Below are 16,898 nucleotides of genomic sequence, written 5' to 3'. Positions count from 1 at the left end.
ATACATTCTGATCGTTTAATCATGTGAAGAGAATGAAAGGGATTGTTCATCCACAGCAGGCTGTCCACGCGGAGCTGATATGTGTTACCTCTCTCTTTACGTCACTCCCTTTTATTAGTAGCCAGTAATGAGTAGCCGCCGTGTGAAAAACCTACATTTACAAAGGAGTGAGTTTAAGGATAATAAACTATGTGTGAATCTCAAGTCCAGCACTTGTTGCCTGTATACGGTACATCTTTTTCTTGTAAAATAATAGTTATGATTCTAATTTTATCTGATTATGCCATCTTGTGTCTTTGAGGCATAAATGTATTGACACAAACTGCAAAGAAAATAAGTTTTTTTTTTTGGCCACTGCCTCTACAAGCAAGATGACAGAGTACATGCGTAGTCAGACCGAATTAGAATCAACTATGTTTGCCAAGAAAAGACTTTTGAATGTGTCAGAAGTTTGATGGTACAATATTGAAAAGTGACACTGACAACACAGAAACTTGCATGTTTCTTTTTCCTCTAAAGTCATTAAACTGCAGATTAAATAATCAATCAGTTCATTTTTCAGCACATACATGATGAAAAAGGGGATAGTGTCCCCCCTCTTTGAACCCACTGTGTACCAGAGTAGCAGGTCTGAAAGGCATCAGGTTACCTTAAACACTTTGATGGGCAGCTTTTTTTTTGTTTTGTTCTGTGAGAGAAGTCCATGGATGTGCCAGATTGGTGCTATTGTCTCCTTGCAGACGCACGCCTACAGGTTCCAATAACGCGCCACCCATGCGGCGTGATTCCCATAAACTATGACAAAAAAGTCATTTATACCGCAAGAATGACACGTTTATTACAAACACTCTAGAGAAAGTTTGGGATGCTGGAAAAGAGTCAAGCAAATATCACCTATTACTCATGTTACTTAGTACATTTGGGGCTTCACTTGCAAGCACAGCGCTTCGTCACTGCATAACAATCAGATGGCTGAGTCTTGGCAGTGCAACTGATGGAATTTTACTGAAAACAGATTTCATCTTTGAACTTCCAGTTATTCCTGATCGAAAAGTATCATCCCTGGCTTGTAACGCTGTGGTCGCTTCTTTCAGTGTAATCACGCTTCTGGAGGACGTGGATTAACTTTTTTTTTACTGTTATATCTGCCCGGGAAAAGAAAACAACGCAGCACTTTAACAGAATTTGGCAATGTAAGTATATATGAGAGTGTTTGGTCCAGCAACAAAACAAAAAACAGCGGAGGGGGTGTTTCTTTTTGAGCAGCAACAAGTTCCTCAAGAACTTGACAGGCAGACACAGGGGCGCTATTAATGTGATATTTGTTTTGTAAAAGCGACCTGGCTGTACATCGTCCGTGTTAGAAAAATTTAAATGACCAGTTGTGCGTATGCGTAATAGGCCTATGGCCCTTCGCCAAAGAGGGAGTTAACAGTCTATAACACAAACACGTGAATATGGATATGTCTCAGAAGTTTGTATGTGTCTGTCGTTGTTTCTCGATGCGGATTTAAAGATATGAGGCAGTGAACGAGCGCTCAGTCGGGAACTGGTATATCCATAAACTTGGATTGCCGTCGCTTATTTCAATCACGTAAGACCCCTAATGGCGTTGTCCGGGCGAGGGTGTTACGTATATCTGTACAAGCTTTTCTGACAACCCAGGCTTGTTGATATTTGTCTTAACTGTAGAGCCACCAAGGTGTTGCCTAAGAGAGTTTAAGCACGCCGACATTGCAAAGGGTTATTAGATTCATAAGTCAGCGAAGTGGTGGGCGATCTACTGAGCACAGCAGAAGTTCCTATATGATGACTTCAAACAAGACACATTACCTACGAGCATCTGTTGGAGTGAGTGGATATTAAGACACTTCTATCTCCAGGACAGCATAGGGGAAAATGGTAAGTAGCAATGGAAACATACTGCATATAAAGGATTATTACCAGTAAATAGTCGTGCTTGCTATTTAGTCTGGCAACGCATTGCTGGAAGAGCTCAGTGGCTACTTGAGAAACTCAGTATCGAGACCCATGTCTGGTGAGGCTGATGTTGACAAAGCTTGTGTGAAAAAAAGATTGTGTGGCAATTCTTCGGCTCAGGATATGCCGATACAGTGAGAGAGGTAAGGAAATATTACATTGTGTCTGCGCGCAATGTGTGGATGTGATGCAGGCTGGAGACTAGTCTTGGCGGGCTGTGTGTGTTGGCAGTGAGAGCTTAATATTTTATGCATGTATGTATGTTCTTTTTGTGCGTTTCCCATGCTTAAAAAAAGCAACATGTGCCAATTACCTGTGACACTTTCCATAAGCATGACAATAAGAACAATAGGGCTCAGTATCAGCGTTGCCAGTTGTCATTTGGCGTGAGAGTGGAGCCTTTTTTTTTAAGGCAACTGTCCACTGAATTGAACCGGCGTTTGTGATATAGGTGCTGTTATCTGGAAGGAAATGTCCGACCAACATGTGATCAAATATTAACAGGAATGGTTTGGCAAGGGGGGGGGGGATACACGTGACAAGACGCGGGGAAGCAGCAGAGTAAAAAAGCAGTTTAAAGTGGGCACTCAAACAAAAGTATATATATTTTTTCTTGGCCCCTCATAGTTACCCTGGCTGTGTTATGCTTTCAGCACGTTGGACAGAGGCACCGGAGTCGTGCATGGACTAAACCGCCGAGTGGACGCCAACTCTCTTTCTCTCTTTCCCCAGCCCCCCTTTGCCAAACCTGGGATTGTTTTTTCAACTTTTGGTAAGCTTATTCTGAGGGAGCATGTGGTCTGTAAACGGAAAATAAACGGGATTCTAAAGAGAGGAAAAAAAGGATATAAAAAAAAAAAAAAAAAAAAAAAGGAAACAGAAAAAAGCGCTTGCCACTAAAAGAGCTTGTGCTTTAGGATGTGTTTTTTTGTAGAGCATTGTGAAAGTTGAAATGTTAGGTCGTCTGGTCTTTTGCACACCACATTCTCGGTACCTATAAGCCCCCCCACACTGCGTTAAACTTTGGGACATGCAAGTCTTGGTCGCGGAGATCTAACCACGCACATAGTGGTTGTCAGCCCTTGTAAAGGTAAGAGCACAATCCATTGTTTTCATGTCACTCTTTTGTTCCTGTCGTCTTATCGGGCTTCTTCTGGCTTTTCTCAAATGAACTTCGGCTTTAACACTACAGCATGCAGTCTTCGTCTTGGCAGTGTGTGAATTGTGGGCATCAGTGACCGAAATAACTCCGAAATGAAATCCGATTCAGGTGACCAATGTCTCGTAGAACATCTTCCTTTTTTGTCTTATAATAGAAGTTATATTTATAGAAGATTGTTGCGTGCACATTCATATAGACTTTGAGTTATGTGAAGCGTTTAAATTGGGACTCGTTTTCGTGCTTGGGTTTTTTTTAAACAAAGCTTTTTGAAGCGTTTTCTTTTTCTTTTTTTTTGGAGTTTCCGAACACTGCCTGCTGCAACATAATTTGCGTAATCGTTGCGTTGTGCCTAATCATGCTCCCAATATGGGACTTAAGACGCTGCAGTGATCCTTCCAGCCTGCACGAACTGGAGTACTGATGCTGGTGCATATCATACATTTGTCAGGAAAAACATCTATCAATCTATCTATCTATCTATCTGTCTATCTGTCTATCTGTCTATCTGTCTATCTATCTATCTATCTATCTATCTATCTATCTATCTATCTATCTATCTATCTATCTATCTATCTATCTATCTATCTATCTATCTATCTATCTATCTATCTATCTATCTATCTATCTATCTATCTATCTATCTATCTATCTATCTATCTATCTATCTGTGCTTATTTTTCTTGTTTGGTCTGCTGCATTCATGTTTTGTCTTGATGTCAAACCCTCTGGATTTTGTTATCGACCAAAAATAGCCCTACTCTTTACCCCTCCACCCCCCTCCTTCCCTCCCTCCCTCCATCGCCCCCCTCCCGTCATCGCCATCAAATCACTTGTGTTTTTACTACGACCGCTCCACGGTTTCATTCATAAGGTGCTTTTCACTTCACCTGCTACCCTACCCCCCTCTTTTGTCCATACACGGCTCTGTGTCGACCTGTCAGACGCGGGCTACGAATGAATAAAAAAAAGATGAATCAATTCTTAATCGCTTTGACTCGTGTAATTTGCCTGATTCTGCAAAAGCGAGTCTCCTTTACAGTATACAAATTGTACCATTATTTCCTGTGTAAAATTACAATAAAGATGGGCGTGGTCAAAGTGCATCCACTGACAGATGTTATGGCTGAATGTGATGGAGAGAGATAAGATGGCTTGATATGCAATTGTTCGCGGGGCATCGATTTTTCTTTCTCTTTCTTTTTTGTTGTACACTAAATTAAGGCACGCGTAAACTCCATCACGTGAGGCTGTTAGATGTAGATTATCATCACACAGAACTGCTCTGGGATTTTATTTATCTGCTCTCCTGAAGGATTTGTAGCCTAAATATCCGTCTCGCACCGATGCAGAAGCGGTGGATATTGTCTATTTCCTCTCTCTCCCTCTCACTCTCTCCCTCTCTCGTCTTCTTTTTTTTTTCCTCTGGTCAAAGATTTAAGATTTGTGATCCAAGACGAAGCAATTGCATGGCAAAACAACTGCAAGAGAAGAGAAAAGCCCCAACGCCCACTGGCAGTCCTGTTTTAATCAAGGCTCCTCTTGCAGGCTGCATTTCCAAATAAATACTCCAAAACGATTGTAGTATATTCAGTAAATTCCTAATTGCATTTGAATTGTGGGACTTCTCCGCTGGCGTTTTCGGTAATTTTAACTACCAATGTAATGCGCGCAGATCGGTTTCTGCATATTAAAGCCTATTACTCCTCATTTTATATGACAGTGAAACCAAAATAGATCATGTTACTTATTAGGCTGCCCGACATTCATAAAAATGCTCCTTTAATAAAGGCTGCGTCGCAATATAATAGCAACATTTCCGGCTCATCAATACCACAAAAGCGTGTATTGCACAAATTATGATCAGTCATTAAATTATCTAACGAAACGATACGCTTTTTAGTTCATATCAGATCAGGAAAATTGTGATGCTTTAAAGAAATAGTTGGCCTTTTATTCCAAGAAGCCACAAGAGAGTTAGATTATTTTTATTGCAGCCATCTTTTTTGGGTGTATGTTGTATAAATATAATCTTTTTTTTCGCAGAATGCCTATTTTCTGGCCATGTAGCAGTATTTTTAATATTATTATTTTTTTTCGACTGAGACGTGGGATTATGGTGTGGGCGTGGGCGTGTTGGGTGGAGGAGGAGGGATGAGCGGAGGCGGGTTAGGAGGGGTCTGTGGGGTGGCACGACACACTTTGTATGTATGAAGGTTTTTTTATAGCACTTTTCTGCAATGTACGTCAGCGGATCAGTCCATAAATGGGGCTGCGTGTGTTTGTGTGCGGGCGTGCGCCTGCGTGCGCTCGCCACTGTGTGCGTGCGTCTCCGCGTGTGTTATCTTTACCGAGAATCTCCCCTCTCTCTCTCTCTCTCTCTCTCTCTCTCTCTCTCTCTCTCTCTCTCTCTCTCTCTCTCTCTGCACTCTCAGCTCTGCAGAGTTGGGGTGGGCGTCAATAACAAACCTGATGGTAGGTTTCATTGCAAAAATCAGATGAAATTCTTTCGGTAGGCCTATTTATTTAACGAAAAATAAATAAATGCATTTTGCAGAAATAAGGATTAACACTATTATTATTCTAGATTGTTCATAATGTGTTTGTTGCTTTTGTAAATGTAAATGTTGGCCTTTGTGTGTCGTTTTTTCCGTTGCGATCAATCCATGCACTTTGGGAGCTAAAGGGATTTGTCGAAATTTGGTTTTCAATTTAGGGCGTTCAATTTTCTTTTAATACAAATAATAGGTGTGTCTCTTTAATAAAACTCGTTTTCGGATGGTGCTTGCCACACGTTGCCACTACGTTTTCATTCATGAAATGTAATAACTTGTCTATTTCTCCGAGCTGATGTCTGATATAAATTATAAATAGGACTATTGATTATTTCGGGCTATAGATGGCGGAAATCATGACCCACAGCTAGGCGGGCGTCGCGATATATTTAGAGCGAAAAAATTAATCATCTTAATCATTATGGAAATGTAGGCTACATCGCCCGCCGCCGCTGCCGCTGCTAATGCTTTAGTCACCACCATCATCTTCATCACCAACACCTTCATCCAATTAACAGGCTTGTTTAAACAAGTTCTGGCAGGAGGCGAAGCCTTGAACCTTTAATTCCGAACCTTTAATTATCAGTTATTCGTCACAGTGGCGTGATTGTTATTTTACAGTGATGGAGCCCACGATAAGTTAATAATACACAGTGGATGTAGTTATTCTGAGTGTAAAGTCATTTTTTACGCCGGACCACTGCGGGACTGCAAAGATGCATGATGCTGTGTGTGTGTGTGTGTGTGTGTGTGTGTGTGTGTGTGTGTGTGTGTGTGTGTGTGTCAGGAAATGTTCGATCATGCCGGCAAACCATTCAAGTGTGTCTCTCAGCATCACATCACTGAATCTGAGCAACTTCCAGAAATAATAAAACATAGGCTATATAGATATTTGCCTTTTCTGTATGTCAGATAGTTTGGACTTTTTTTGCATTTTCATAAAGTAAATTGTTTCTTATTTGGTAAAAAAAAAATGAAAATAAAGAAGTATGTATAGTTACATATGGTGACAAGATATGTCATATCAAACCAAGCAGGAGGCATATTCAAGCCATTGATTTAGTTCTCTAACAGCCTAATTTGTGTAGCAAATGAAAAATGCCTGCTTTTCGAGTTCTTCTAACAAATATTTCTGCATTTCCAGGTAATCTTGTGGCATGAGTAGTGTGTTTTCATTCAGCAGTGAACCATGCAAAGGTTATTGATGCTGTGGTGATATTGGATTGGAGGGGGGGGGGGGGGAGCAAGGAGGCAGGGAGGAGGGAGGCATAAGCCAAGAAAAGAGATAGACAGACAGAGACAGAGAGACGCTTAATAGGCTATGGAGTGATTTGCAGTCTGTGCCACTATAGAAATAATGTATCAGCTGTATGAGGATGTGGAGGGAGGAGTGTATGTGAAGCTTGGTCCTCTGTGTCTGCCTGATGATTACAATAAAGGTTATTGTCATCACAGGAGGGATGGCATTAACTCCTGACTCCTGCATGTGATTATAAAAGGCCTATATGGGCTTACCTGTTTACCAGTCTAGAGTTTTCTCAACTGTTCTCCAGCTTGCCCTCGTCTCGTTTGACGTCATCCAACCTCATACAAAATGTTTTCTCATTTGAAGTGTTTGCTACTCGAAGGGGGAATGCAATTTCACTTTGATCAAAATACCCTCATCGTCTTCCTTTCTTCCCCGGTGAAAATGACATTTTACAAAATGTCATTTTGTCTGTGCTACACGGTTCCTCTCTGGCACAAGGAGGCATAATTCTACTTGTTAAGTGAAGCTTTCGGCAGTGCTGACTTGTCAGCATCGTGCTGCATTTGGCAAGAGAAGCCTTGAAAGGTTATACAAGTGTGTCGTGTTGTCAGCTCCTGTGGTTGTTTCTGCTTTCTGCTGCACAAACATGCGAAAGGTTGTGAACGTGGAAGATGTGAGAGGAGACTTACCCAACTGTTTGTGCAAATGTTGGGCCATGAATGGGGTGATTAAAATCTTTGCCACATAACAGGATCTCTTCCCAACTCTTCAGATAGTTTGAATCATTGTACAAGGTAGGAAATCTTAAACCTTAAGAAGTCTTACCCCTCAGTTGCGATGGAATAGAGGTTTAGCAGTTTTCAGAAAGACTCCTGGTTGCCTTATAACAGGCCACTGCTGTCAAACTTCTGTTTGACTCTCAAAAACATCCTTAACACTGCTCACAACCCCTTTTTGCTCCCAGCTATTAGACATTTCATTCAGAAATTCAGTCTTCTCATGCAAGCCAAAAGACTTCTCTTGATACGCCACCTTCAGTTGTGTTGTATTAGCAGAAATGAGAGAGACCATGATGTTGTTTTTGCTCTTCTAATGAGATGCCAAGTGATTTATTTATGAATTACTTGTTTGGAACAGCCCCCTTGTGCAGTGTGCAATTTTTTTTATCCTCTTTGGAGTCATGTCGCTCAGTGATTGCTGATGCAACTCTTTGTCATCCAGAGTTTGCCCTCACCTCCTGTGAGCCTTCGGGGAGGGCTATATCTATCTTGGCATGTCCCCGGGTGTGTTGGAGGTGGGAGTGACTCATTAAGCAGGTGTGAGCATCCACTCCCATACTGCTACATGCCAAACAAGAGCTCTCCAGCTCATAAGCTCGTGCAGGGAAGAATCATGATGGCAATATAGCAAACACATCACAATAAATCTTTGCACTGGACCAGGGCCAAGTCACAAGGATAATGAGCTGCTATTTCCCCATTATGCTCACTCTTGTATTCATCAGAGGTGGAGTTTCCAAACGTTCATCACCCATTGAAAGGTTGTGGCTCCACTGACATTTTTATTTGAATTCTGCATTATAAAGGGAATGAATTGTTCCCAGTGTGTTCCTGGTGAGGGGAAAGAGTGTTCCAAGAACTGTATTTTCATTCTCTGAGTGAACTCAATGTATATAATTGAAACACTTTTGCTGAGCTGATATTTGGTAATAATAACCTGTGAAAGCTGGTTACTACACTGCAGAGCACTTGCAGGGGATTCATCCATCTGTTGTGGAGATGGCTCACTTTTGGAAAAAGGAGAAGCAGAATTGTTTTTTCAATAAGTTCACATCTTTGTTAGCCTCCAGTGCCTGTTGCCATCCAAATGTTTTTAACACCACTTTCGTTTTACAGCGCCAACATCATAAGCCTCCTCTAAGCTGATATTCAGGGGTTTATGTATACTAGAAATGACTCAGAATTACACATTAGGCCTATATAGAGGGCATCTTCTTGGGTTCTATGATGCCTAAAATGGATTAAATGGTGGACAAAACGTTCACAAATATATATTTTACACTCAGATACATTCTTTCTTAAAGCATATGTTGATATAAAGTACATAACCTCCTCACTATCTGCTAGACCAGTACAATAAATGCTTATTTTTAATTCTCTGAATATCTAATTTTACACAAATAGGCCATCTCTAAATGGTACACAATGCATCACGACTTGGTGAAGACGCGTTGTTACGCAAAACCCTCGAAACATAAACCACCACCTTGGGCTCAGTGAGCGAAATACGGAAGAGGAGAGTCTTCGCTTGTGCTTTATATATTGCCAGACATTATGGTGTGGATGCAGGCAGCACGGTATGCGGACAAACAAAAGCACATAATGCACGCTGAAAGCGCATTAATAGTTCCGCCTCGAGGCTGTTTAAACAGGACTTTAGCGGCGACCAGTCAGCCAGCGGCAGGTCACATGTTGCAGCGTCATTGTGTAGTAAAGTTACTGTAGTTGGGAAGAGGCTCCTCATTTCAGCTCCAGAGGTCTCTCATCCCGTGGTGCTGCTGCTGCTGCTGCGGCGTTTCAGCATGCGACAACTTCAGTTTCAGACGATCTCCAAAGGAGCCGTGCAGCCATGGGAGTGCATTACCTCATCCATGCAATTTCCACCATCAATAATTTAATCTATTTGCTCCAAAGCTGAAGAGATATCCTGAAGCTTGTCGGGAGAGTACAGATAGGAAAATATCGCTAAAGTAAATTACTCAGGGAGTTGTCCAAAACATCCCAGATGACACTACTGTCCTGTTGAATGGTCTGTTTTACGACTGGGCAGTAAAAGGTATGTGTGTTTGTTTTTCGATAAGTTGTTTTAAGCACTTTGGCGTTGTTTGATGCTGCTTGAGAAAACGACAGAGGTGTGTGTATCTATACGTGTGTGTGTGTGTGTGTGTGTGTGTGTGTGTGTGTGTTGGGGGGGTGGAGGTAGGAGGGGAGGAGGGCGGTGGGGTGGGGGGTCTAAAAGTAGCTCGATCAAGTCCGGTTATCCTGAGAACAGACAGCGCCGCAGCCCGAGAGGGGATATGTGTAACCGTATCCTCTCGTTCATTAATAAAAAACGGAGTTATTATGTTGATTGGGTTTCCAGTGGAGAGCACGAGCTCAGCAGATGTAATCTCGAGAAGAAAAAAACCGACTTTTGTTTCACTAATAGAGCAGCCTGAGCAAATGTGACTTGTTATTAGTATTTCGTGTTAAGTAACAAAGTGGAAACGCTCCAGCAGCGCGCCTATGTATGAAATCAGCCACGTTTGAAAATGTAACGGCAACTTTCTGCTCATAAATAACTCAATAAACTCTTTGTTCAGGGTGTTAGTCTGTATTATATTATCGGACCCTGTGCTGTGAACACGCACATTTAAAAAAAACTCCAGACAGTTTTTGTATGGTTGTTTTGGAAGGGGGGGGGGAAACTTTGATGAACTCATTAAGACTTTATAGGAAACCTGAGACCTGAACGCCCAGCTACGTCGGCCAACATACACGGCTGGATCTACTTCTTGGTGTTGTGTGCTCGCAACTGAATAACTTCAAATTACTGGCCAGAATGATAAAGTCTCCCATTTATAGACTGGTGGAAAGTTGGCTCATTTTTGACAGCTACGTGTGAACATATCTGGATCATAGCAGAACACACGGGCTGGTTAAATGATGGTTTAATGGCCAATTAATGACGTACTTTCCAAGAAAATGCACATAAGGGCCAAATGTATTGTCAGAGTTGTGACTGCATAGCATATAAGTGAACTTTATTTACAATTACGCACAACCAAAACGAAAAAGACGATGTTTTTGGCTATCTATCTATCTATCTATCTATCTATCTATCTATCTATCTATCTATCTATCTATCTATCTATCTATCTCTCTCTCTCTCTCTCTCTCTCTCTCTCTCTATCTATCTATCTATCCATCCATCTATATATATATATATATATATATATATATATATATATATATATATATATATATCCATATATCCATATATCCATATATCTATCTATCGCGTTTCACAGGAGGGAGGGAAAGATAAATGGGAGGGAGAAAGAGAAGGAACACTTTATTATTTCACGGTCTCATATGCCATCCAGTGTACAAAATGTGGAACTGCAGCGCTGTTAATTTTGAGCTATAAGTCTGTTGGTTATAATATGGTTAAAAATGTTTTTGGTATGATTATAATGAGGAATTTTAGAGTACATTATAAACTAGAGTTTTTCACATTTAAGGATGAGTATGTAGTATGATTATGATTTTAACGTACTGTATGTGTTGCTACTGTAGTCTTTCAATTGTCCACTGTAGCACGCGAGGTGGGAGGGAAGCAACGACTCATTTGGATAGCACAGATCACTCAGCAGCTATTTGAATGCCGGGCTGTCTGTGGCAGTGGCCGGGGTTGGCCTGGAGGCCAGGTATAATCCCTTAGTGATGCTCATCTATTACTAAACGTGCTCTGAAACTGTGTCAGATTGAAAACAGATCTCAAGGAAGCTAGCTTCCACATGTGTCAGCCATTACTGCAGACAACTCTAATTGCCTTTTCTTTAAGTGCTGCATTGTGGCACACAAGGGGTCCTCTAGGATAGAAATATTGATATCATGTGCTGCATGTTTTTTCCTTCTGAACATTTGGCATTGTGCTCCGCACACGTTGAACGTGATAAAACATGTTGCTAGGTAAATAGCTCTAACCCGACATGGTTCTTGAGGAACTGAACAAAGACGGATGCCCACAGGGGAGCAGTGGTAGCGGCTATAAGCGGCTATAGGTCATACATTTCCATTCAAATGTCCACTTTCATCTCTCCTGTTTCATGTTAATATTCCTTTCTAACACTTCCTAAGACATCATGCACGGTATTCGTGACGATAAAGCCATAAAGTGTGCTGACATGTGCAGGGAGGCTGGGGAACATATTTGAATGTGTAATAATACTTGCCTTTCTACTCCTTTCATGCTTAAAAGAAACTTTTCTGCATCTGTCAAAGCAGTCATTTATCACTTTAATCCCAACCTGGCACAAAGAATAAACGTGAGGGTAAATTACATATCCCCACCATAAAGCCGCACTCTCAAAGCAGATGAACAGGTGGTCATCTAGAGACGTCAAAGCCAAACAGTAGACAGAGTCCACACTCACCTGCTCCTATTGTACCGGGTGTTTCATGCTCGAGGTGTGTTGTCTTGAATAAAGGCGTGTTTGCAGCGGTTATTGCAGGCTTTGTCTTCCTGCTATCTCATGTTAAGTGATTTATGTTTTTGTTCAAAAGAACTGTCATACTTGGAAAGCCATGACACGTACGTTTAATATGCGACACAGCTGGATTCGTTGGATTGATCTGGATTTAATTTTTGAAATAATACTTTAAACAATAACACAAGATACGAGATAAAAGATCTCTTTCTTAGATATTTGTTTTTACTACCACATCTCAAAGTCACAAAGGTCCAGAGGTCCTAAAAAAAAAGTACATTTTATTCCAAACATTCCTACATATGTGGTTCCTCCCTTGCTTTATTATTCATGCTCATTGTGTTAACTCACAAGCCACTTTTTCATTAACTGCGAAATCCAGCAGTGCACATAAAATGTTCCTTCACTGGATGTATAAAACAAGAGCGAACCAATCAGTTGTCACATTTAGCCTCTAGTAGATATAAGCCAGAGATTCTCCGCCAGTCCCACAGCAATTAAATGATTCATTGCCTTTATCACATTTTAACAGGATGTTGATTGAGAGCATAAGCCATATTGATTGTCCTGATGGAAACAGGAAATCACAGAGATAGAAATAAAATCATTTGTTGTTCCCGGTGTGAGGATACCCGGGGGAACGGCATGCAATTGCACACTGTTGAGTGGCATTACCCCCAGCAACCTCCTCCCCTCCATTCTCTCCCCTATGGAGACCTGGAAGAGACGTCATCTGTGGTTGTTATGCTGCGAAATGACGCTGGCACTCTCTCCACCCCCTGCTACTGCAATATTACCCCTGTGGTCTGTTACGGAAGATGCAGCACTCTTCGTCTGCACCATTTCCAGCATGAAGTTTGACGCCTAACAGTAATCAGCCCTCTGCCTTCATTTCCGTCATGTGGAAGTGGAACCATTTGAGCGTGAGGCTGATAATAATATCAGCCTAAATGCATCCTACACATAAAGCTCGTGACTGGCCTCGATCCCGTAAACCTACATGATTTTCTGTTCTGGGAAGCCTCACAGAGAAATCTTGTTATTGGAACCAAAACCTTAACAATGCTGAAGGGGTTAATAAGCGTGATAAACAGGCTTTTATTAGCAGTATTTAATGAAATATGGATAATTAGCTGCTTATTCTTGGCTTTGTCCTCATTGTTGTTTTAGTTGTTTTAATTGGTGAGAGGAAAATTACCCCCATCTCTCTGCAAACACATACAAGCCAGCCCCTCCCCATGCCCTCCCCCTAACCAACACACTCACACACTCTGGAGGTGCACGTCACTGAGCTCGGGGAATGAGTGGCTCATTAAGAAGAAGGATGTGATATTCTGAATCGAGACTGTGAGACTCCCAGCACATCTATTTATAGACAAGATATCTCTATGGCAGTCACAGTGGTGTTGGTTAATTGCAGCCACGGCCCATGATACCAATTAACAATGAAACAAATGCTTTTAAGGTGGGGGTTTTGCTCCTCCCTTACTGTTGAGGTCCTTGTGTCCATCCTGAGTGGAGGCAGGAGTGTGTTTGCGCGGTGTGTTTTCCTGTATCAAGTTGGGACATGCAGAGTGCAGTCAAAGACTCGGTCGGGCTATTTTTAAATGAGCCCCTGTGGAAAGCAAGATCTAGATTTTCTTTTCATTATGGTTGCTTTTATATCTCGGGCTGTTGGATGTCCACCAATTCATTGATTTACTGTGAATCTTTGAGCTTCTCAAAGGTAAGGGATGCATATGTGCTCATGCGATGTGTACAGTATTTCCACTATACACCTGGCTCCTTGTGGCTCTTTTTCCCCCTCCCCTTAGCAGTGCTTTGCTTATCTTGTGAGTTGCTCGAGATCTGTACTTCGCAGTGCAGGGAGGATGACACATCTTTCTGTCTCCTCATGACATCCTGTTAGTTCGTCCTGCAGTGCTCTCGCCATCCACCTGCCGAAAACAAACAGTGTCACTCAACAAACTCCCGATTCCCGTACATGACTGTGAGGTTTAGTATCAGTCCTGTCTTACAGCACATACCAGTTTTTAAAAAAGAAATATAATACTGCAGCAGTGGTGTTTGTCATAGTTGACACAAACACAGCATTTCCCGCTTGACCAGCAGCCAGTAAGTGCTGTCCATGTTTGACGTTCGCTGAGTGTTGATAATGGTGATTTTGTTACCGGGGTAATGTCATATTCAAAAGATAACACACAAGCTCTTCAAACAAACAAAACAAACAAAACCATATCCTTATGTCAACACATGCAGAGCCTTTCCAAAAGTTCACAATTGACCCTCATGTGGTTGAAGCCCTATATGAATCCATTATTTGCCACCTGTCAATTTCATTGTTAATATATTATGAACTCTATCAACTTGCCCTAATAAACATAACGTTTAAGAATATGGAAGTCGTTTATAAAGTTTATAAATGTGGGGAAGGTATGAGCTTGGAAAAACTCAATGGTTCAGGCAGTGAGAGATGAATGACAGGTTTGTCCATTATAAAATTACACATCCTTACACGCTCTAGAAACACACTGTACAGTCTAACACACCACTAAAACAAAAAAGCTCAGAAATAATAACAAGCCTGTAAGGATGTACTGACATCTATTTGTGTGATCTTATCTTTTGTGATAAGCAATCACTTTGAATCTCAGCACAGCTTTTGTGCACGGCCGCCAACAAATACAAATCCAAGCCAGGCCTCACACAGGAACAGAGTGATTACAGTTTGCAAACAATTTGAAAACACTGATGACACAGCGCCAATATCAGTTTAATAAAAACATTGTGTGATTATTCCAAAGCCACTGCTTCTCTTTTTGGCTTGCAAAGAAACAGTCGAGGGTATAAATAAGAAGAAAGGCTTACATGGTGCATTATGGTTCCAGAATAAGCTAACTTCATTGAAAATGCTCTTTGACTAACAGTGTTGTTCTCTCTCTCCCCCCTCCTCCCCTCTTGTTTTCTGTCTTTCTCTCCCCCTCCAGTTCCACCAGGTTAGAAGAGTGATGACCATCCTGTTCCTTACTATGGTTATTTCATACTTCAGTTGCATGAGAGCTGCGCCCCTGAGAGACGCCCCGGGCATGCGGGGCCATCGGACGGAAGGCTACTTGGGCGCTGCTGCGACGGCCGCACGAGGCCATGGGACTCCACAGAGTGGTGGTGGGCCAGGCCAGCGCGGGGAACTGCCCTCACTCACAGACACGTTTGAGCAGGTGATAGAGGAGCTGCTGGAAGTGGAGGGAGAGGCGGCACAGCTGGGACAGGGGGCTGATAAGAGCCAGGGAGGTGGGGGCCCATCCTCTTTGGTCACCACAGAGACCAAGGATGTCGACCTGTACGACTCACGGGTGATGATCAGCAACCAAGTGCCTTTGGAGCCGCCGTTGCTCTTTCTCCTGGAGGAATACAAAAACTATCTGGATGCCGCTAATATGTCCATGAGGGTGCGGCGACACTCCGATCCCTCGCGGCGTGGAGAGCTCAGTGTATGTGACAGTATTAGCCAGTGGGTGACAGCTGTGGATAAAAAGACGGCAATAGACATGTCTGGGCAGACAGTTACCGTCATGGAAAAGGTCCCTGTCCCCAATGGCCAACTGAAGCAATACTTTTATGAGACCAAATGCAACCCCATGGGGTACACAAAGGAGGGCTGCAGAGGAATAGACAAGCGGCATTATAATTCCCAATGCAGGACAACCCAGTCCTACGTGCGAGCGCTTACCATGGATAGCAAAAAGAAGATTGGCTGGCGGTTTATAAGGATAGACACTTCATGTGTATGCACATTGACCATTAAAAGAGGGAGATAGTGTATAAAATGTATAGATTTTATTGAAGAGTTTAAAAAAGAGAATAAAGAGAAAATATCTATTTGTATATATACATAACAGGGTAAATTATTCCGTCAAATGAAAATTTTATGGACTGCATGTAAAAAAAGATGAAGTTTATACAGTAAAAGTGATACTACAGTCTATTTATTGAACATATTCATGACCTTGTAAACAATTAAAAAAAATCTGATCAGTCATTTGCGCACAGTTTAAATTACTATATCACATCCCTCAAGACATTGTGATTTGTTTACGTTGCCAAGAATTAGAAAATGAAGGAAAAAAACAGGCAAGGAATGAGAGAGGACAGTTCCATCTTCAAAAGCTTGCATGCTGCTTCAATTGTGAATTGAGAAAATGTCCACTAACAAAAAAGGATATGATGCTGACCAAAAAACATTTCGTTTACATATTCAGCAGAAAACAATTTTCCTCTCAAGTAATTTATCTGTTTACTGTTCTAAACTTCTCAAGGTAATGTTGGAATTACATACTATGTCAAGGTGCTGTTGTCAAAGCTTTGCTGTTTATTTTTTTATCCCCACCAGAGGACAAGATATATATAAAAAAAAACATTTATATATATATACATATATATATATATATATTTATGTATATATATATATATAAACTCTATTCATTGACATGTTTCTGGGTTAATATTATTCATTTTGTATGTTGTGAAGTTGTTTGCAATATTAAACTGAAATATTTGAAGAAATAAAAATGACTATAGGCAACTGAAAAACAAAATCAATGTCGATAAAGTTTCAACAGTGCATTTTCAGGCAGGATCAACTTTATTATCAGGCGGGAAGGAAGGCAGGCACACACAAACACATGCACGCGCACAAACGCTGCC

General features: G+C 41.5%; 1 protein-coding gene across 8 annotated transcripts; it reads left to right on the top strand.

The window, feature by feature from the left end:
• The first annotated feature begins 1,083 nt into the window (after positions 1-1,083).
• bdnf (brain-derived neurotrophic factor) lies at positions 1,084-16,686 on the top strand. Of its 8 annotated transcripts, XM_029461521.1 has the most exons (3): positions 2,048-2,123; positions 2,634-3,070; positions 15,182-16,686. In XM_029461521.1, exon 3 carries the CDS (start codon positions 15,203-15,205, stop codon positions 16,010-16,012), a length of 810 nt encoding a protein of 269 aa, XP_029317381.1. In that variant the 5' UTR covers positions 2,048-2,123; positions 2,634-3,070; positions 15,182-15,202; the 3' UTR covers positions 16,013-16,686. The 8 variants fall into 8 exon arrangements, with proteins under 8 accessions (XP_029317408.1, XP_029317356.1, XP_029317381.1 ...); XM_029461548.1 differs by lacking the exons at positions 2,048-2,123; positions 2,634-3,070 and adding an exon at positions 1,084-1,193; XM_029461496.1 differs by lacking the exons at positions 2,048-2,123; positions 2,634-3,070 and adding an exon at positions 1,649-1,902.
• Positions 16,687-16,898: the final 212 nt, after the last annotated feature.

Source organism: Cottoperca gobio, chromosome 3, assembly GCF_900634415.1.
Source record: "Cottoperca gobio chromosome 3, fCotGob3.1, whole genome shotgun sequence".
NCBI classification, from domain to species: Eukaryota; Metazoa; Chordata; class Actinopteri; order Perciformes; family Bovichtidae; genus Cottoperca; species Cottoperca gobio.
The sequence above is the reverse complement of the archived record's forward strand: the minus strand, read 5'-3'. Positions and strand labels throughout refer to the sequence as shown.